This window comes from Eptatretus burgeri, chromosome 8, assembly GCF_056783735.1.
Source record: "Eptatretus burgeri isolate ZD-2024b chromosome 8, Ebu_testis_v1, whole genome shotgun sequence".
NCBI classification, from domain to species: domain Eukaryota; kingdom Metazoa; phylum Chordata; class Myxini; order Myxiniformes; family Myxinidae; genus Eptatretus; species Eptatretus burgeri.
Window position 1 is genome coordinate 58,509,167 of NC_140968.1, and position 23,309 is coordinate 58,532,475.

General features: G+C 44.4%; 1 protein-coding gene across 1 annotated transcript in view; it reads left to right on the forward strand.

Moving 5' to 3' along the window:
- Positions 1-23,309, forward strand: part of LOC147021817 (receptor tyrosine-protein kinase erbB-4-like) — a 504,112-nt gene that overhangs the window by 341,418 nt on the left and 139,385 nt on the right. Inside the window, exon 17 of the mRNA XM_085892208.1 lies at positions 15,029-15,167. Within this exon, the coding sequence (XP_085748334.1) occupies positions 15,029-15,167 (139 nt within the window). The remainder of the gene's footprint in view (positions 1-15,028; positions 15,168-23,309) is intronic.

Below are 23,309 nucleotides of genomic sequence, written 5' to 3' on the forward strand. Positions count from 1 at the left end.
TGACGAAGCGACCATATGACTGGAACTGACGAAGCAGCCATCTCAATGGAATGATGAAGTGACCGTCTGACTGGAACGATAAAGCGACCATCTGACTGGAACAATGAAGCAGCCGTCTGACTGGAACCGACGAAGCGACCGTCTGACTGGAACCGAGGAAGCAGCTGTCTGACTAGAACCGACGAAGCAATCGTCTGACTGGCTCGTTGTCGACCGACAAAGCTATCAGAACCGCAACCAGCTATCGCCAACTGACTCACAAACTGACTCGTCGACTGACTCGCGCGCGCGCGGCGCTGCACAAGAACAGACCTCTCCCTCTTTTTTATGGGCTGCCTGTATCGGCAGCACAGACTCCCCCCCAAATCCACCTGCCCCACTTTTGAATTGTTGTCATGCCAACCCGCACGTCCCGTTATTATTCCTCGTTTATGATGCCATGTCTGTGGTGCTGGTCGAACGGCAAAAAGCAGCCATTTGTCAGAATTACCGAGCAGAAACGTGAAGCGCTCATAAAACGTCAACAACAATTATTACGTCACTGATCAGCCCGACATGAACAGGAGCCAGTTAACGTCCATAGAGCTGTGGAACTGGATGTCCAAACGTCGAGGGAAAAAGGTGGGTCTCGTCGTCCATGAAAGAAACGGGTGTCTCGCGTGCATGAATGTGTATGTCATAAAGAGAAAAAGAGGGGCTTTCCATAAGAGAGGGGATCTATTCTTTACCCTTCTCAGCGCATCACATTTAGAATCCCTCCAGACATGGGGATGGGTCTATCCTGGAAATGCACTGAGGGAAATAACTATCTGATGACCTGAATGTTGGTATACATTCATCGGATTGGATTGTAAAATCCATGTCAATATAATTATATATATATATATATATATATATATATATATATATATATATATATATATATATATATATGTATATATATGTATATATATGTATATATGTATATATATATGTATATATATGTATATATATATATATATATATCTTCTTCTTCCTCTTTCGGCTTGCTCCCGTTAGGGGTTGCCACAGCGGATCAACCGTCTCCATTTCGCTCTATCCTCCACATCTTCCATTGACACTCCAACCACCCGCATGTCCGCCCTCACCGCATCCATGAACCTCTTCTTTGGCCTTCCTCTTCTCCTCCTGCCTGGCGGCTCCATCTTCAACATCCTTCTCCCGATATACTCCGTTTCCCTCCTGTGCACATGTCCAAACCATCTCAATCTCGCCTCTCTCAATTTATCTCCAAACCGTCCTACCTGCGCTGTCCCTCTAATATACTCATTTCTTATGCTATCCATCCTCGTCACTTCCAACGAGAATCGCAGCATCTTTAACTCTGCCACCTCCAGCTCCGCTTCCTGTCTTATTGTTAGTGCCACCGCCTCCAAACCATACAACATAGCTGGTCTCACTACCGTCTTATATACTTTCCCCATTCACTCTTGCACCTACCCTTCTGTCACAAATCACTCCTGCAACTCTTCTCCACCCACTCCATCCTGCCTGCACTCTCTTTTTCACTTCTCTCCCACACTCTCCGTTACTTTGGACAGTTGATCCCAAGTATTTAAACGAATCCACCTTCCCCACCTCGACTCCTTGCAACCGCACCATACCACCACCCTCCCTCTCATTTACGCACATGTACTCCGTCTTACTCCGACTGACTACCATTCCCCTTCTCTCCAGTGCGTACCTCCACCTCTCAAGGCTCGATTCAGCCTGCTCCCTACTCTCCCTACAGATCATGATGTCATCCGCGAACATCATAGTCCATGGAGACTCCAGTCTGATCTCGTCCGTCAACCTGTCCATCACCATTGCAAACAGGAAAGGGCTCAGAGTCGATCCTTGGTGCAATCCCACTTTAACCTTAAACCGGTCCGTCATTCCGACCGCACACCTCACCGCTGTCACACTGTCCTCATACATATCCTCCACGATCCTCACATACTTCTCCACCACTCCCGACTTCCTCATTCAATACCACAACTCCTCTCTTGGCACCCTATCAGAAGCTTTCTCTAAATCCACAAACACACAATGTAACTCCTTCTGGCCTTCCCTATACTTCTCCATCAACATTCTCAAAGCAAACATCGCATCAGTGGTGCTCTTTCCTGGCATAAACCCATATTGCTGCTCACAGATCGTCACCTCTCCTCTCATCCGAGCTTCCACTACTCTTTCCCACAACTTCATGGTGTGGCTTAACAACTTTATCCCTCTGTAATTTCCACAGCTCTGCACATCACCTTTATTCTTGAAAATCGTAACCAGTACACTTAATCTTCACTCCTCCGGCATCCTCTCACTTTCCAAGACTTTATTAAACAATCTGGTTAACAACCCCACTGCCATCTCTCCTAAGCACTTCCATGCCTCCACTGGTATACCATCTGGGCCAACCGCCTTTCCACTTTTCATCTTCTTCATAGCAGTCCTCACTTCATCCTTACTGATCCACGCCACTTCCAGATTCACTATCTCCACCTCTTCCAACCTTCTCTCTCTCTCATTTTCTTCATTCATCAGCTCCTCAAAGTACACCATCCACCTTCTCAACACACTCTCCTCGCTCGTCAGCACATTCCCATTTGTGTCCTTTGTCACCCTAACCTGCAGCACATCCTTCCCAGCTCGGTCCCTCTGCCTTGCCAATCGGTATAAATCCTTTTCCCCTTCTTTTGTATCCAACTTCTCATACAGCTCGTCATATGCCTTTTCCTTGGCCTTTGCCACCTCTCTTTTTGCCTTTCGACGCCACTCCTTGTACTCCTGCCTACTTTCTTCATCTCTCTGACTATCCCACTTCTTTTTCGCCAACCCCTTCTTCCTTAGACTTTCCTGTACTTCCTCATTCCACCACCAAGTCTCCTTATCTTCCTTCCTCTGTCCAGATGTCACACCAAGTACCTTCCTAGCTATCTCCCTCACAACTTCCGCTGTCGTTGCCAAATCATCCCACCCATCTTTACCACCATCCAACGCCTGTCTCACCTCCTCCCTAAATTTCACGCAACAGTCTTCCTCCTTCAGCTTCCACCATCTGGTCCTTGGTTCAGCCCTCACTCTCTTCCTCAACCTCACCTCTAAAGTCATCCTACAGACCACCAATCGATGCTGTCGAGCTACACTCTCCCCTGCCACAACCTTACAGTCATTTATCTCTTTCAGGTTGCATCTCCTGCTCAAGATGTAATCCACCTGTGTGCACTTTCCTCCACTCTTGTATGTCACCCTGTGTTCCTCCTTCTTCTTGAAATACGTATTTACCACTGCCATTTCCATTCTTTTTGCAAACTCTACCACCATTTGCCCTTCCACATTTCTCTTGTTGAGACCGTACCTCCCCATCACCTCCTCATCCTCTTTATTCCCTTCCCCAACATGTCCATTGAAATCTGCTCCAATCACCACTCTTTCATCCTTGGATACACTCTCCGCCACTTCATCTAACTCACTCCAAAAATCTTCTTTATGCTCCATGTCACACCCCATATGTGGGGCATATGCACTGATGACATTCATCATCACCCCTTCAATTTCCAACTTCACACTCATCACTCAGTCAGACACTCTCCTCACCTCTAATACCCTCTTGATATAATCTTCCTTCAGGATTACCCCGACACCATTTCTTCTCCCATCCACACCATGGTAGAACAGTTTGAAACCACCTCCAATGCTCCGAGCCTTACTCCCCATCCATTTGGTCTCTTGTACACACAGTATGTCCACCTTTCTTCTCTCCATCATATCAGCCAACTCTCGCCCTTTGCCAGTCATCGTCCCAACATTCAAAGTTCCAACTCTCACCTCCACACTTCTTCCCTTCCCCCTCTCCCACTGCCTCTGGACTCGCCTTCCCCGTCTCCTTCTCCTCCTTCGCCCAGTAGTAGCACAATTTCCACTGGTACCCTGCTGACCACCGGTACCGGTGGCGGTCGGTCGTTGGTAACCCGGGCCTCGACTGATCCGGTATGGAAATTCGTTTTGTTGTCCGCATAATGATTTGGCATAGGTTTTTACGCCGGATGCCCTTTCTGACGCAACCCTGGTCGCCTCTTACGACACACAGGGATATGGTACACCTATTCTAACCGGGGCATACACCAGGCCCAGTACAATTGGTGCTCATTTCGCCGAACTCGGAAGGATGGCAGGCTGAGTCAACCCCCTGGTGTTTTCGACTTGGTATATATATATATATATATATATATATATATATATATATATATATATATATATATATATATATATATATATATATATATATATATATATATATATATATGTATATATATATATGTATGTATATATATATATATATATATATATATATATATATATATATATATATATACAAAAATATGTAAATATGTATATATGTATATATATATGTATATATATATATATATATATATATGTATATATATATATATATATATATATATATATATATATATATATATATATATATATATATATATATATATATATATATATATATATATATATATATATATATATATATATATATATATATGACTCTTTCATACCCTGATAGTCCTGCGTTATTTAAAATTTTAAATGGAGCTCAAAGATGAAGAAATGAGTCAGATAATTAAAGAAGGGAGAAAGGAAGTCAATTTGAATTAGAGAGAAGTTGTTAAAGGGTGGAAATTAGTTTAAGTTTTAATGGTGTGGACGGAGAGGATCAGGGAAGCAAACACCCAAGATGTTTTAAGAGAAATGAGGGCATGTGGACGGTATACACCTGCGAGGTTATGCTGTGAGAAAATCCACAGCCGGAGCCCATATGGAACTGGCCAAGCGAGAACAGCAGTCATGGTTCCACAATCCAAGAATCTCGGAGAAAATGTTGTGGCCAGATAACTCAGAACTTGATCCATGTGAATTAATGTGTGGAAAGAGGCAAGTGTATGTGCTTGCAGCAGTTTGGTTTTTTGTTAGTCATTTCCATTGAAATGTAAAACACATTTAAATATAAACTTACACAATGTCCCGATGTTGCGTTCACCTCAATATTTCAGACTTAAATTTACTATGTGTAAACGCTGCATGGAACACGCGATTAGCACCTTTGAGATTTGGGATTTTTTGGCGATATAATAGTGTACGGAGCACATCATCTCAGTTTGAGAAAGTTTATGGTGAATTTAACTCCCGTGTTCTCACACTCCTGTGAAGGTGTGAACATAATTACAGATTGCTAGTCTCTGAAAGCCACGTTTGACATTTGCCTTGCTGATTGAAATGCCCAAGGCAAAATTCACCCAGCCTCTCTCAATTACTGACGGAGGCTTCCATCAAGAGCCTGCTTCCACAGCCGCTAGCCTTTTCATTAGTGGCAGGTTTTATAGACAGTGTTTCAAAAGTCCGTGATGTCTGGACAATCTCCTAATGCCTTTTCATCGTAATGCTTTTCATCTTGTGATCAATGGGTTTGCTTTATATCAGATTCAATGTGTGGTATTTATCCACAAAATCTGTGAGCTTTTGTCGGGTTACATAGTGGAGATTTATATGCTGGAGTATGTGACAATGTTAAACTTTTGCAATTATTTTTTTCAAGGTTACCTACATATCTTCATTTCATGTAAATTAAGTGTCAGGTGACCAATAATGTGATTTGATGTGCTTATTTTGGTGGTATGGGCAACAAAGGGTACTATTTTATGGAGTGATCAATATTGTGCAAAGATATCCTGTTACTATTGATGTTCTTTAAACAATTAATTATCATTTGATGAAGGAGTTCAGCTGATGTTCAAAACAATTTTAAAAATATGTTAATCACTTTCAAATCATTGTAGTTATTACCTTTGGCAAGCAACTATTTTGAGGTTTGTGACTAAAGTAAAGTAGAGGGTGCTGTATAATTAGTATAATGTATAACATCCTTTAAATATCAATGTAATGCATGAGGAATACCAGTTGATGTTCAATAAATTGAATTATTGAAATTGTTGAGACAAACAACTTTACAGGAAAAAACAAACAAAACGTCTGTGTGTGTGTGTGTGTGTGTTTTTTTTGAGAAGTGTGTCTGTTTGACTTCCATGCATTCCTAAACCGCTCGATGGAATGAGTTGAAAACTGGGTGTTGTGCTCGGCGTATGCCTGGGGCTGTTTTGAGGCATAAAAATAAATTGATGTTCCCTGTGGTTCAGATTGGGGGTGAAGATGCAAATTCTCAATGTAAATGTGTATCTTACAGCATCGCTTCTTGTGTGAGGGGGTTATTACAAGTCATAATAAAATATGCAATTCTCTGCATGAAAAACAGACATAATATAATTAGGAGAATTATCGCATTACAAGGAATAAAACATTTTAAAAACTGCAAAAGTTGTGGGGATGTTCCTCCAAAAAGTGTGTAAACAAGGTAAGGATGGTCACAATAAATTATTGTGTGTGTGTGTGTGTCTCTGTCTCTATCTCTGGTCACAAGATCATTTCTTGTGACCATCCCTACCTTGTTTACATCCTTTTTGGAGGAAGATCCCTCCATCCTTTTTAATTTTCATAAATGATTTTTTTACTTGCTTGTTTATTTTTTTTGTTAGAAATGCAATTACATGCTGTCGAATTTCATTGTTATTGCAAGTATTTTTTTTTTTAGTCTTTTACTTTGTTTTGTATTAACTGTGAATGGTCTAAATCAAGTGGTCTAAACCTCTAAATGGTCAAGGGTCCAAGCTGTCTAAAATTTGTCTGAATAGTGTAATGGTTCCAAATGCTGTTAATGTCTAAGCGTTCTAAAGGGAGTTAAGGGGAGAAATGGTCTAAATGGTGTAAACTGTCCAAAAGGTGAAAGGATCTAAAGGTGTCTAAGGCCTTTGCAGCAACAGCAGCCTCTGCAATCAATGCACCCTTTATAATAGCTGCTCTCCAGCTTTGCCATATTTTTGTCAAGTCATGCCAGTTCCCCTCAATATTGAAGATCTTTAGGTCTTCCTTTATGACATCCTTCCAACGTTTACAGGGCCTGCCATGTGGGCGAGTTCCAGTGGCTCGTTCACAAAAATTTACTCTCTTTGGGAGATGATGGTCTGGCATGCAGCACACAGGGGCCGAGCCACCTTAGTCTTGACATCCTCACCATCGTGCTTATGGTTGTTATGTTGGCATGGGCTCGGACTTCCATAATGGTGATCTTTTGCCACCAGCGAATATTCATGATGTGGCATAAGCATCTCTGGTGGAACATCACCAGCTGGTGTAGGTGTTTATTTAGGGTAACTGGGTCTCGCTACCATATAGCAGTGTGGCCAAGATGACACAGCAGTGAAACAATCAGCTTGGTGTTGAGGTATTGACCTGAATGATGCCACACTCGGCTTTGGAGTGAATAGAATATGGTTGTTGCACTGGATAATCTCTTCTGGATTTCACCATCCAGGTTTCCATTGCTGGTGATCATGCTTCCCAAGTACACAAAATTGTCTGTTATTTTTAATGTGGTGTCTCCAAGAATAATGGGTATCACTGCAGCTGATTGTGATGATTGGTGTAGTATCTCTGTTTTTTCTTTCCTGATTGTCAATCCCCACCTTGTGCAGGCATCATGCAGGGCATCAATAATTTTGTGCAGGTTCTTCACATTATTACAGATGAATGTGGTATCATCTGCATGATGTCATGCAGATGATGTTTCGACGAACAAAGGAGTTCTCTGATGATATCCAGCAGAGACTTGCTAGTCCTTAGCCTGCACAAGTTAAACAGGTTGCCATCCAACTTGAAACAAATACCAAACCCATAGTCTGCCAAACCCTCAAGTGCCATTCCAATCACATAAGTGAATACGATGGTGAAGCAGGCGGGAGATAGAATGCAGCCTTGTCAGAAACCTGTCATGATGTCAAACTTTGTAGTTGTTTCCCCATTGATAAATACCTTTGCTTGCACACCTACATGGAAGCTGCAAATGAAGTTGATGAGTTTTGATGGAGCATCACTCTTTTCCAGCAATCTCCATGCAAGGTCTCAGTCCACTGAATCAAAGGCTTTAATTAGGTCAATGAAAACAAGGTACAAGTCCTGCCTTAGCTCCCAACATTTTTCTTGCAGTTGTCTCAAAACAAACATCATATCTTATGTAGAGTGACCGAAGCAGAATCTGCTTTGGGCCTCTGGAAGGACTTTTTTTCTATTCGGGGCTTTAGGCGATTGAGTACCACTCTGGCAAGAACCTTTCCAGCAACCAAGAGCAGGGTACTACCTCTGTAGTTTCCACATGTAAAAGGACACTTCTTTTTCTACAAGGGTTAGAGTTAGTGTGCCATCTTTCCGTTCTTGAAGAACACATTCACTTTGCCAGGTACACTGAATGAGGTGATGGAAATACTGAATGAGGTGAATAGGGCAGATCCACCTTTCTTAAGGACCTCAGGTTGAATTCAGCTACTCCTGGGGCTTTCCCATTGGTCATCTGCCTGATGGCTTTAACTACCTCATCCACATCTGGATCTACTGCCAGTTCATATTGGATGGGTCTCTGTGGGACCCAATTGATGACTGACCTGACAATTTCTCTGTGTTGATTAAATAAGATCTTAAAATGTTCTTTCCAGTGATTGAGAATGTCTTCTCGTTTTGTCAAGTGGTCACCCGTGGTCGAGTTTATGGATTGAAGTCCAAGAGGCTTCCCCTTTGATTGGAACTTGATGGCTTTGAATAAGTTTTGAGAGTCATGCTTCTCTGCAACCTCATCAATTTATTTGGCCTTGTTTATCCACCACTGATTCTGCATGCTTCTTCACTCCCGCTGGCATAGGCTCTTGATCTGCTCGTAGCGGACTCTGTTTTTTGGTGTTTCTGATGCCAAAACCGCTGCAAAAGCCTCCCTTTTCCTGTCCAAGTGACTCTTGATGGCTTCATCATTCAAGTCAAAACAATCCTTATGCTAGCATCTTTGGGTTCCCAGTACTGATTTAGCTGTGCTGCATATAATGATTTTAAGGGATTCCCATTGTTTAGCAAAGTTACTGGTCAATTTTTTTGGGAGAGCCTCACTTGGAGTTGAATAAAGTTCTTGCTGCTTGGCTGATGATTGCAGTAGAGCTACATGAAGACATGGGCTGCATGGTTTCAAATGCCGACTGGTTGAGCAATGGTCTCTAAGCCTGGTTCTTGCACACACAAGTTTGTGGTCTGTTCAAGAGTCAGCACTTCTACGGACTCGGCAATCATTGATGTTGGTCACATAATGTCTCTTTACGATGATGTAATCAATCATGTGCCCTACTTTTGATCTTGGATGGTACCATGTGGTCTTATGTACATATGCATGGGTGAACATGGTATTTGCAACGGAAAGACCAAAGCAGGAACACAGATCCAGCAGCATAATCCCTTGGGAGTTGCAAGTACCAATGCCGTCGTGGCCTATCACTTAACCCCATGTACTTATATATTGACCAACCCATGCATTAAAGTCTCCCAACAGAAATAGTCTATCTTTCACTGGTACTTCCCTGAGCACTTGTGAGACCTGGTCATAGAAAATCTTTTTCTCCTACAATATATGCTTAAAGGTTGGAGCATAAAAACTTATTAGTGTGATGTAAGTTCTTTTTATACACAGTCGACCACATATTATTCGGGAACTGACACCTTTCCAGCTCACAACAGTTTCTCGCCGATACATTTTATGGCACCAGCTCCTCCTTCCAGTTTTCTTTCACCCACTGGGCAACCTGAGTCGATATCAACATACCCTGCATCTTCAAACTCTCCTTGGCCAGGGATTCTGCATTCACTCAGGCCAGCAATGTCTATCTGCAGCCTGGACAGTTCCCAAGCCAACAAACCTGAGTGGTGTTCTGAAGCCCCCCCCCCCCTTCTGATTGTCATCATTCAGAGTTCTGATATTTCAACATGCCAGCTTTAGAGCACCCAACGTGTGAGGGGCTTGCCCAAGTTTATCAGGACCAGGGGGTCCTTTCGGCTTTACCCCTGGCTCGTCGTTCTCACACTTGGGGGAACTTAGATTTTTCTTCCAATCAACCTCAACATTTTCCACAGTGTCAGTTGTGGGTATAAATTTCGCATGTCAAAGGTAGCTGGCTGTGAAGTGCCAGCGAGCCATGTAAACCTGTACTAACCTGTTTCATGGAAGGGTTATCGGCATCAAAACCATCTCCCCCACCAGGTTTCCTGGTGAGGAGGGTGTATGGATATGGACACCCAGCAGGACTAAAAACAAAACAAGTCAAAGGCAGGAGGAGCTCCTTGTAAGCCATTGGCCATCCATATCTAGTGCCCAACTGTATCTGCGGACCTCCTCCTACATTTGGGTTACTTTTTATGATGAGGTTGGTTGCAGGATTTGCACTCTTATCTAGCCAACGTAAAACACTGCATACCACAAAATCCATAAACGCAAAGAAAACTGAAAATGCACTCCGTGGAAGTACCTATTGTGCTGCTGCCCTTTGCAGAGCAGCTCAACGGATGACGGGTTGGGGTAAAGGCTTCAAGAACCCCATTCTTTAATGAAAAAGCATGGGGTAAATTCCTGGGTCAGATTTCAGTGGAATGTGGTGGAGTGGCGCTGAGATGTCCTCCACCAGACCATGGTCTCCTTGGGTTAACCTGAAGCGGTCCCTTCAGGTGGGTGACTGCAATGCCTATGCTGAAGAGAAGATGATTTCCTGTCTATTTTTTCATCTGAACTCCAGCCTTTGAACATTGGTATTGCAGCACTCTCTGAGGTTCGGAGACCGGATAGTGGCGAGATCATGGGGGATCGTTACACCTACTATTCGCCTGGTCACTCTGAGGGTTACCATGCCCAAGGAGTTGCTGTCACTGTGTCCAATAAGCTGACTCCAATGATAATTGAGGTAACACCGGTCAACGAGCATATTATAAGAATAAGGATTCATCACTCCTTGAGTGTCGTTTTCCTGGTCTCCGTATATGCTCCGACTGAGGCGAGTGATCTCACCGTGAAGGACGCATTCTGTTCCACGCTTGAGTCTGTGGTTGAAAGTACCCCAGGCGAGATATTCTTCTAGTCTTGGGGGATTTCATTGCATAGAGTGGCACTGATAGGGATGGTTATTAGACATGTATTGGTTCCCATGGCTCTGGAACTGTGAACCAAAATAGCACGAAGTTCCTTGACTTTGCAAGAAGTTGTGGACTTAGGATGACTGGTTTATGGCTGCAGTGCCCACAGGCTCATCGCTGGACTTGGTATTCTAATGCTGGTGATGTAATTAAGGGGATTGATGATGTGCTCATTGATCGTCAGAGGAGGATGATCCAGAACTGCAGGAGTACAGGAGTGCTCAGTTCCTCGATGCCAATGACAGGCTTCTTGTCACAACTCTGAAGATGCAGCTTAAACCCGAGAGAATGGTACCATGCCATCCTCGGCTGGATGTTGGCAAGCTCAAGGATGAGAGGCAAGCTGAGGAGTTTGTGAAAAGGCTGATTGTGGATTTTGTGGGTCTTGGTGCTTTGGGGAATCCTGAAGAGTTGTGGAGTGCCTTCAAGACCACCCTCCTTTTTGTTGCCGGAAGATGTCTTGCAACTTACCATCGGGCAAAGAAGAATTTTCTCTCTGAAGGGACACTGGATACCATTGACCATAGTCCCAGGGCCAGGCTTACTGGAAAAGCTGAGCTGTTCGGGGAGCTGAGGCGTAAAACTGTGCATGCGCTGAGGGTGTACAAGGACGACTATGTACGAGGAATCTTTGAGGGGGTAGAGCATCACCTGTGGACAGGTGATTCTCCTTCTGCTTACAGAAAAATTTGTGCTTTGCATTTATCCAAACCTGTCCCTCGGTGTACTGCAATTAGAGCGGAGGGTGGTGGGATCTTGATAGAAATTTCCTGAAGTGAAGGCCCGCTGGGCTGGTTACTTTGAGCGGCTGTACCAGGCTGACCCACCAGATGTTGAGCTGGATGTCCAGGGTGTTGCTATTCCATTTGCTGACCCTCCAATCAACTGTGATCCACCTTCGTTTTTGGAAACACTGACTGCATTGAACCAATTGACATGGTGTCAAGCTCCTGGCATCTGTGGCATTCATGCTGAACTTCTCAAAGATGGTGTAAATGCTGCACTTGTGTTGTTGCATGCAGTTCTGTGCTCTGTTGGGAACATGGGCATCATCCCAACTGACTTGAAGAGGGGCCTTGTTGTCGCTCTTTGTAAAGGGAAGGGTGATCTCCAGAACTGCAACAACTGCCAAGGGGTGACGATGCTCTCGGTGCCGGGTAAACTCTTTGCTCGGATAATTATTGATAGGATTCGCCACCATCTGCTTGAACACCAGCACCCAGAGCAGTCAGGCTTGTTTTTTGGGTCCTTACCAAACACAGATGAGAGTTTTGGCAGGGGCTTCTTTTAGCCTATGTTGATCTCTGCAAAGCGATTCATTCAGTTAATCGGGATGCCCTCAGGAGGATTATCGGTCTTAGTTGGTTGCCACCAAAAATGATCAATCTGATGTCTGGACTATACTCAGGTCCTGAGCGTCCTGTGAGATGTGGTGATACAATCTCCAACTTGTATCCAGTTGTTACTGGAGTTTGTCAGGGGTGTGTACTGGCCCTCACACTTTTCAGCGCTTGTGTGGACTGGATTCTGAGGAAGATGTCCAGGTTAAGCTTTGGTGCATCATTTGGGAGTGTCAAGATCTCTGACCCTGATTTTGCAGACGATGCAGTCATATTTGCGGAGATTGGATATCGTTTTGTGCGCCCTTGAGGTGCTGAATGAGGAGTGAGAGCTCCTGGGATTATTGGTTTCCTCGGTCAAAACTGAGATCCAGGCTTTCAATGACATCTTCAATGCTGCTGTCTTGTCTGCACTTGTTTGTGGTGAGGATGTTGACGTCACGGAGAGATTCACTTACTTTGGCAGTGATTTTTCATGTTGCCGCATGTTGAGCCAGAGGTCAATAGACGTCTGGGTCGGGCATGGGGAGTAATGGATTCACTGGATCATGGGGTGTGGTTCTGCCCATTCCTGTGTGGGAGGACGAAAGTTCGAGCCTTCAGTTCCTTGCTGCTTCCACTCTTCCTCTATGATTGTGAGACTTGGATTCTGAACAGAGATCTGAGATGGAGATTTAATCTTCAGTTCCAGGTTTCTTTGTAGAATCCTTAGTTATTGCCGGTTGGACTTTGTGTCCAATGAACGGTTGCTAAGAGAGACTCAGATTAATTTTATTTCCTGTACAGTCCATGAGCATCAGCTGCAGCTGTATGGGCATGTCACTCATTTTCCTGAAACTGATCCTGCGCACCAGATTCTCTCAGCGAGGGAGCCTCATGAATGGAAGAGACCAACAGGCCGACCATGTGCCTCCTGGTTGCAGCAGGTTCATCGACATCTCAAGGAGATTGCGATAGGCTGGGTGTTTGCTTGAGGGATGGCCAGACGGAGGCTCCTCCGTCGATAAATTGAGTGCCATTGGAATGTGGATGCAGTGACGCACTGCTCTGTCGCATGCTCCCATGCCTGACCTGACCTGACCTGATCCCTTCCTATTCCTTTTCAAAGGATTGCAATTTTGCATACTTTTCGTGGATTCTTTTCAAGCCGTTAAAATTTCGATCAGTTTGCGCCTTCCCACTACAGAATGCAGTTGATATGATGGTTAAACCAAGTTTATTGCTTAAACCAATTTTGAGTTAGGCTGTCAGAAAAAAAATATGAACAGACACTTTTGGATCTCTCATTTTTCTTGTTCAGTGATGATGTCTGAAAGTTTCATGAGTGTTATTTGATGGGAAATCCTCCGCAAATGACTGGTAGGTAAGTTATAGGTTTATTAAATTTTATCTCGGAAGATTTTTTTTGAAGATCTATGTTGCATTGAGCCAATGCAGTGTCTGAGCCATCCCGACATGATAATTCTACCGACTTCTTCGTTATACTGTATTGTTTGTGTGTTTGTTTGATGTATATGCACTCCTGAACTGTTCGATGGAAGAAGTTGAAAATTACTAGCTAGTTGTACTGCAGGTGTTGCTTCTAGGTGATAAAAAACAATATAGCAAGCGTGGTTCTGGGGGAGAGAGGGAAGACCCAAATTATCTCTATGTAAATGTGTTTCATATAGCACTATCTTTGTGGAAGCCAGTATTGCAAGTCCTAATTAAATACACCATCGACGTCATAAAATTTTGGATTGACCCAACTGTAGGATGGGTTCTTTGTTTGCACTGCATATCAAAATTAAGTATTAATTCCAGCTAAGTTGCAGTCTGCAGTGAAAGACACAGAACTGCCCATTGCATAGAGCAGTGTCACCTGCTGCACTGCTAACTGCAACATAAGTCATAAAGCCAACCTTCCAACACCCCTTTCTTCAATTTTGGTTCTGACATTATCCAACCAAAACTGATAAATATGTAAGCTTAAGCAATGGGCCTAATTTTACAAGCAGGTTTTGAAAATCTTGCAAGTTTTCAGAATTGAATATGCTTTCAATTTTTTAATTGACAGGGGGGAGCACTGCCTTGTGCTCCAATGCTCATGATCAAATGCTCATGTTGGAGCTTGAACATAAACCACAAGCAGGACAAAGGCATGAGTAGATGTCATTGCACTTTAACTTGAAATGCAAGGATGTTGGTCGATGGACACACTTATGCTTTATGGCATTTGAGATTTAGGTTCCCTGCATCATGAGCTAGCAATTCCGAGGGTAAAACTATACAGATCAATGCAAATCGTATACATGGTAATATCCATGGTAGTACAACAGACATTGCATTTCTCTAATCGGTGGTATAAATGACTGAGAATGAACCAATTGTGTTTGAAAAAACCGTCACTATAAATTGAGTTTTGAATATTGTTAAACGAATGATTCACTCAATGGATGAAATCGGATAAGGAAAGACTTTTCCTCTGCATTTCACCTTGTGTTATTGTCAAATTGGCTTTGTGGAAACTTATTGAAAGTTCACATGTATGCCATTATCCTCCACAAATCCCTGAGGAACACCTCATCTGGACTTGCTGTCATGGTCGTTGGAGCTCTTTTTGCCATCGTTCTGTTCCTACTGCTTGTGGCTGTGTGCACAAGGCGACACAACATAGTACGCAAGCGTGCAATGCGCCGCTACATCGAGAAGGAGGTACAGATTCTTTTGGTCACTCAATCTTTTTCAATACATGTTTGTTGTTTGTTTGTTTTTCCAGTCTAAAGCCACATTGGGTCATTTTGACTTCAAATGGTGCATTAATAATGCCACATGACCTTAATGACTGATGTTTTAGATTTCCTGCATTGTTTTATAGTATTGGTGTTTTCTTCGAAACTCAACAACCTACACCCTCAATTTTCTTATTAAAGTCGCATGTTAACTTCAGTCTGAACACCCACAGACACTTGTTTCAGTCTTGTTGGCCCTCGTCAGCATGGATCAGAAGCTCCTCCCCCAGGGAACTCTGGGGAGGAGTATCTGTTCCATGCTGACGAGGGCCAATAAGCCCAAAACGCATACCTGTGGATGTGAGAGCAGCTTTGCTCCCTTTGCAGAGCAGCTCACTGAATGACGGGATTGGGGCAAAGCCTTCGGGACCCCCAATCTTTGATGATAGGAGGGAAACCGCGGGGTAACATCCCTGGGTCAGATTGCGGGAGAGTGTGTCGGAGTGGTGCTGAGGTGTCGTCCACCAGACGGCGGTCTCCTTGGGTTAACCTGAGGCGGTCCCTTCGGTTGGGTGCCTGGAATGTCCTATACCTAAGAGAGGATGATCACCTGTCTCTGTTATCATCTGAGCTCAAGCGTTTGGACATCGGGATTGCAGCTCTCTCTGAGGTTCGGAGACCGGATTGCGGCGAGATAATGGTGGGTGGTTACACCTACTAGTGGTCTGGTCGCTCTGATGGTTACCATACCCAAGGAGTTGCTGTAGCTGTGTCCAATAAGCTGACCCCAATGATAATTGAGGTAACACCGGTCAACGAGCGTATTATGAGATTAAGGATTCGTCACTCCTTAGGTGTCATTTCCCTGGTCTCTGTTTATGCTCCGACTGAGGCGAGTGATCTCACCGTGAAGGATGCATTCTACGCCACACTCGAGTCTGTGGTTGATCAGTGCCCCAGACGAGATACACTTCTAGTCTTGGGGGATTTCAATGCATCGACTGGAACTGATAGGGATGGTTATGAGGTGTGTGTTGGTCCCCATGGGTCAGGAACTATGAACCAGAATGGCACTAAGTTCCTTGACTTTGCAAGAAGTCATGGACTTAGGGTGGCTGGTTCATGGTTTCAGCGCCCACAAGCTCATCGCTGGACTTGGTATTCCAACGCTGGCGGTGTGGCAAAGGAGATTGACCATGTCCTCATTGACGGTCGTTGGAGGATGATCCAGAACTGCAGGGTCTACCGGAGTGCTCAGTCCCTCAATACTGACCACAGGCTTGTTGTAGCAACTCTAAAGCTGCACCTTAAATCCTGGAGAATGGTACCATCCCAGCCGAGGCTGGATGTTGCCAAGCTCAGGGATGAGAGAGTAGCTGAGGAGTTTGCGAACAGGCTGAGTGGACACTTGGGGGGTCTGGGTGCTTTGGGGTGTCCTGAAGAGTTGTGGAGCGCCTTCAAGACCACCGTCCTTGATGTTGCCGGTGGATGCCTTGGAGCTCACCGCAGGGCAAAGAAGAATTTTGTCTATCAAGGGACACTGGATACCATTGACCAGAGTCGCAGGGCCAGGCTGAATGGCAGAGCTGAGCTGTTCAGGGAGCTGAGGCGTAAAACTGTACGTGCACTGAGGGTGGACAAGGAGGCCTATGTGCGAGGAATCTGTGAGGGGTAGAGCATCACCTGTGGACAGGTGATTCTCGTCCCGCTTACAGGGGAATTCGCGCATTACGTTCATCCAAGCCCATCCCTCGGAGCACTACAGTTCGAGCAGAGAGTGGTAGGCTCTTGACAGAGGAGTCTGAAGTGAAAGCCCGCTGGGCCGGTTACTTTGAGCGGTTGTACCAGGCTGATCCCCCAACTGTCGAGTTGGACCTCAAGGGTGTTACAATCCCTGTTGCTGACCCTCGAATCAACTGTGGTCCACCTACGCTTGTGGAAACATGGGCTGCGGTGAACCAGTTGAAACGGGGCAAAGCTCCAGGGATCTGTGGCATCCATGCCGAACTTCTCAAGGCTGGTGGAAATGCTGCACTCGTGTCATTGCATGCAGTTTTGTGCTCTGCCTGGAACACAGGCATCATCCCAACTGACTGGAAGAGGGGCCTTGTTGTCCCTCTCTGGAAAGGGAAGGGTGATCGCCAAGACTGCAACAACTACCGAGGGGTGACGCTGCTCTCAGTGCCGGGCAAGGTCTTTGCTCGGATAATTCTCGATAGGGTTCGCCACCATCTGCTTGAGCACCAGTGTCCAGAGCAGTCAGGCTTTACACCAAAGAGGTCAACGATTGACCATATCCTTGCACTTCGTGTCCTCACCGAACGCAGACGAGAGTTTCGGCAGGGGCTGCTTGCAGCCTATGTTGATCTCTGTAAAGCGTTCGATTCAGTGAATCAGGATGTCCTCTGGAGGATTCTTGGTCTTCGTGGGGTGCCACCAAAACTGATCGATCTGATGTCTGAACTCTACTCCGGTACTGAGAGTGTTGTGAAGTGTGGTGGTACCATCTCTGACTTATTTCCAGTTGTTACTGGAGTTCGTCAGGGATGTGTACTTGCCCCCACACTTTTCAGCACTTGTATGGACTGGATTCTAGGGAGGATGTCGGAGAGATCAAGTTGCGGTGCGTCATTTGGGAATGTCAAGATCTCGGACCTTGACTTTGCAGATGATGCAGTCATCTTTGCGGAGACTTTAGACATCCTCTTGGTGGCCCTCGAGGTGCTGAATGAGGAGTCGGAGCCGTTGGGATTACGGGTTTCTTGGGTCAAAACTAAGATCCAGGCTTTCGGTGACATCTTGGATGCTGCTGTCCTGTCTGTGTCTGTTTGTGGTGAGGATGTTGAGGTCGTGGAGAGATTCACTTACCTTGGCAGTGATATTCATGTCTCTGCTGGCTGCGAGTCAGAGGTCAATAGACGTCTGTGTCGGGCCTGGGGAGTCATGGCTTCACTGGATCATGGGGTGTGGCACTGCCGGTACCTGTGCGGGAGGACGAAAGTCTGAGTCTTCAGGTCCTTGGTACTTCCAGTCTTGCTCTATGGGTGCGAGACTTGGACTCTGACCAAGGATCTGAGATGGAGACTTAATTCCTTTGGTACCAGGTCTCTTCGGAGAATCCTTGGCTATCGCTGGTCGGATTTTGTGTCCAACGAGCGGTTGCTGAGAGAGACTCGGATGAGATTTGTTACCTGCATAGTCCGTGAGCGTCAGTTGCGGCTGTATGGACATGTGGCTCGTTTTCCTGACTCTGATCCTGCTCACCAGATTCTCTCAGCGAGGGAGTCTCATGAGTGGAGGAGGCCAGTGGGTCGACCACGTGCCTCATGGTTGCAACAGGTTGACCATCATCTCAAGGAGATGGGGATGGGCCTGGCATCTGCCTGGGGGATGGCCAGACGGAGGCCCCTGGAGTACCGGCGAAAAGTGGACGCAGCGACGTGCTGTTCTGGCACATGCTCCCATACCTGACCTGACCTGACCCTGATATGCGACAAAGTGACCTTGACCTTTGACCTTGACCTTCAAAATTTTATGCGCTGAAAGGGACCTCTATAGGCCTCTGATATGCGAAGTTACAAAAATTTCCAATGATAACTGTTCTCTGCAGAGTGATTTATATGTGATTATAGACCAAAAAATAAAATATGAAGGTCAAGGCCAATCGCCACCAAAAATTAATCAGCTGAGCGCCAAACCATGAACTATATTCCCATGAAGTTTGAAGACGATCCGATCAAAATTACTCAAAAAATAAGGGGCTCGTCGACTCCCCTGATTTGCACCAAAGTGACCTTGACCTTTGACCTTGACCTTCAAAATTTTGTGCACTGAAAAGGACCTCTATAGGCCTCTGATATGCGAAGTTACAAAAATTTCTGATGATAACTGTGCTCTGCAGAATTTTTTATACGTGATTACAGCCAAACAACAACAAAAAAAAACATACAAGCTGACTAACATATCTTGCAAAACTTCGTTTTGGCAAGATAAAAAACACTCGTTACGTCTGTCTGGCCGCACGTTCGCCTTTGGGCCCCCCTGCGCTCCCCCTGTGGTCTCCTTGCGGTCGCCTTGTGGTCGCCTTGCGGGCACCTTGCGTCTGCCTTGAAAATTCCATGGCCGCCGCAGGAACGCCCTAAGGTCACCATGCGACATCAAATCAAAGACCGTACGGCACCCCCACGTTTTCTGTCTCCACAATTTATAAATACACCGTGCGGCTCCCTGAAAAATAAAAACATATGTGACTGCTACCTTGTGTGACCATGGAAATACTGCAGCTGCCCTATAATTGCTCATGGCTGTAGATTTTGTAGACCCCACGGCCGCCGTGGCAAATGTGACTTAGGCCTAAGCAGCTCAAAGTGAATGAATGCTGCAAATTTAGTTCTCATCCCATGAAGAAGTCACAAGAAAGAATCCAAAGAAAGTTGTTACAATTCCTGGTGCAAAGTAGCCTCTAACTGTGTCAGAGTCTGCACAGGAGGGTCAATATTCTTAAATCTACACCTAAAATGTCCCAATCATGCTTTATTAGATTTAAATCAGGACTCCTTGCTGGCCAGGGAATGATGTGATGGCATAGTTTCAAAAGAAGTTGGTAACTGCATCAGAACAGTGGGGTCTGGCATTGTCATCCATTAATGCAGATGTTGTGAGAAGTCGGTAGTTGTCATAATTTTGAATTTGAACACAATTCAGAATGTCTCGACGGTACTTTTTACCTGTCATGTTATCCTGTACAGTGACAAGGTCAAGTTTACAATTGTACCAGGCAGCCCAGTACCATAATGGATCCGTCAACAAATGAGATGGACTCTTCAGTGTTCTTGGTTGTACTGTATGTATTGTTATGTTGCCACCAAAGCCAAGCTCTACCGTCAGTCACGTACAGGATAAATTGACTCATCAGGTCAATGGATCGTCCTTCAGGATGTGAGATTTCAGCTTTGATGGGTAGGCACCATGCCGAGTGGGCTATTTGTGTTCTAGAGTGAGAAGGCATCTTATCAGTCTGTTGGCTTTGTAACCTGCATCACAAAGTGAGTTCCGGACAGTTCTCTTGACTAACACTCGAGGGAGATTCCATTCGCACCACAACACTGTGCATGGGGCAAAATTAATACATCTAACAAGACTGATCAGAGCTGCATCTTCTCTGTTAGAAATGACCCTAGGTTGTCCAGATTGAGGCCTGTCTTTAACATCATTGGTTTGTTGATGTTTGTTGACCATTCTGATGACAGTCCAAGGGAAGTCATGTTGACATCCATTTTCACTGTAGGACATCCTGGCATTGTTCTTCCCATGAATTTGCCTTCATTGAGTTTCACTAAGTCTTCTATGGGCCACAGCAATACAGTCCACCAATGGAAGAATGCAAGGATATAATTACCTTCCCCAAACTGTGACCAGGTGAAAGTGTTTTTTCAAGTTGATACTCCTGTGCTGTACATTTGAGGTGTGCAAAATTGCATTGGTCGAGTGGTGAATGGAAAATGCAGCCCGTGCACCGAAGGTTCCTCATCTATATTTGAAAGAAAATTTGAATTTTATTCAGGTGTGTGTGTGTTTTATTTATTTATTTATTTTTTATCATTTTTTTATTAAATGGGAATAAGTTCCAACAAAGGGCAAATGTAAAGAAGTGGTGACTCCACCTGAGAATGAAACCCAGGAATTCACTCTTATAAATGAATGCGAATGATAATTTTTTTTATGTTGAAGGCTCCAGTCATGGATTAAATAGTCCTTATTGAGGCCAGGCCCAAAATAAAGAAAAATAAGAGAGAATGCAAAGTGAGGAGTGAAAATGAGTGAGTAAGAAAAGTGTGTGATGTTTGTTTGCAAGAAAGAGATATTAAAGCCAGCCCGGTAGCTAGAGTCTGAGCGAGACAGAAAGTAAGAGCAGCATTCCTAACATGGAGAGTGTAAGATGGTTCTGGGCACCACTTTAACGCTCCTAAGTCAGAACGGTAGTACAACCCTGAGTGGTTTCTGTCTACAACCTACTACCTAATCATTGGAACAGAAATCGAGAGTTTCTCACATGAACACTGCAGGCCATCTTAACAATGGCCAATATCCTATGTGCCTGTCATCGGCAGATTCCAAATTTTGAATCTGAGTGTGAATCCAGGGTATCGAGTTCATAAGAAGTGAAAAGATTTTGTTATAATCTGATGTAATAATAAATGTGTGTGTGTGTGTGTGTGTGTGTGTGTGTGTGTGTGTGTGTGTGTGTGTGTGTGTGTGTGTGTGTGTGTGTGTTTCTCCTCTATAACTTCAAAACCATGAAATCGAGCAGCCTTAAACGTTGTGTGCAAACCAAGGGATCTCAAAGGAAGTTCATGAGTGAAAATTGTGTGTTTGGGTTAATTTAAACACCCCTTTTGAAGATAATTAATGGCCTTATTTAATTATATCCTTAATCAGACGCATCCTCGGACACCTCGCTCTCGATAGGGTCTGAAGGCACATACTGGGTTACCTCTCTGGGGTTTTAATTCGACATTTTGTTCGGCTTTCTCAACAATGCCCTGAGATGGAACAGGCCACAACGGTATATTAATGATAAAGCGCTCAAAATGTTTGTTTTTTTCTACTTTCCTCACTAATTTCGTCAAATGCCTCATCTGCATATCTTCAAATTGCTGTATACATCACTTTTGTAAGTGCTATAGTTTTCAAATTAGGAGCTTGGAACGATTCCATGTATTATATAATGTGATTTTCCACGATGGACTCTCACGGTCAAATTCAAGTATATAATAGAAATATAGTTTGGGTTTGGAGGATTGGATCACATGGAATAAATAACTCGAAATCTGAATATGTTAAGAAATCGGCGAATTTTAGTATTTTGTGGTTATGTGCCATCAACAAATCAGCTTGCTTTCACTTGCCAAGCCAGCCGTTCCTTCACAATCATTTTATTGGAGTGCTTGCTTGAGTGCTGAAGCAACTTTCCGTGCGCCCTACAGTCGATACTCGTACAGTTGCGATCCCGATCAGGGTGTACAGTCAGCAGTTGCTACAAGCTGGACGTACACATGGGTATCTTTGGATCTCTATGAAGGGACTTCCCATGAATGTGTGTGCATGCCTGCATGCTTGGTTATGGGTGATGTGGTGGCAAAGTTTTATCGTGGATCTTAAGGTGATAATGATGGGTGGTGGAGGATTTAACATTTAACTTCAGCAGGACATGAGCGATCACGTTTTCCTTTGTCCTCGTGACTGCTTCTCAAGCAATTTGTTATTTCATATGAACCGGGTGTGCTTTACAAAGGTTATGTGATTTCTCTTTGTAAGTTACACCCGATTTCTGAGCCATTTGCCGTAAAAACATGTTTTCTAAACGACCGAGTCAAATTTTTCCCACCCGTCACACACAGCTGCTTACAAAGATTAATGTTTATGCACATCTCCTTGAAACGTCCATATTAATGCAACAACGTTATTTCAATTTGTTTGTTGAGATTCCCCAAAAATAAGGTAGTAAGCGACTCAAAGTTCTTATGTTGAATGCAGTATGTACTGCAGTCGAATCTCACTGAATCCAAGAACGTGTGTGTGCGTGCGTGCGTGCGTGCGTGCGTGCGTGCGTGCGTGCGTGTGTGTGTGTGTGTGTGTGTGTGTGTGTGTGTGTGTGTGTGTGTGTGTGTGTGTGTGTGTGTGTGTGTGTGTGTATATGCATGGTGTTGGCTTCATGGTTCGGGTGATGGGCTTGGAATCCAAGGATCCTGAGTTCAAATACCACTCTGCTGTTGAATTAATACCAGGTGGGGTTGACTCTGCCTGTCATCCTTCTGAGGTTGGCAAAATGAGTACCTGCTTGCTGGTATACTGTGCCAGAGTGGCAACCTGTCCAGGATTGTGCCCAATAGCCAAGGAGACTGCTTTGGCAGCACCAATGCTCTGCACAGAGAATGGTCCCACTGGATGGATGGATGGACCAACATATATATATATATATATATATATATATATATATATATATATATATATATATATATATATATATATATATATATAATAATACCAAGCTTGCACACTAAAAACTCGGCTCGCCGTCACACGATCCCTATGAAATTGCTGTGGCACTTAGCGGACATGCCGA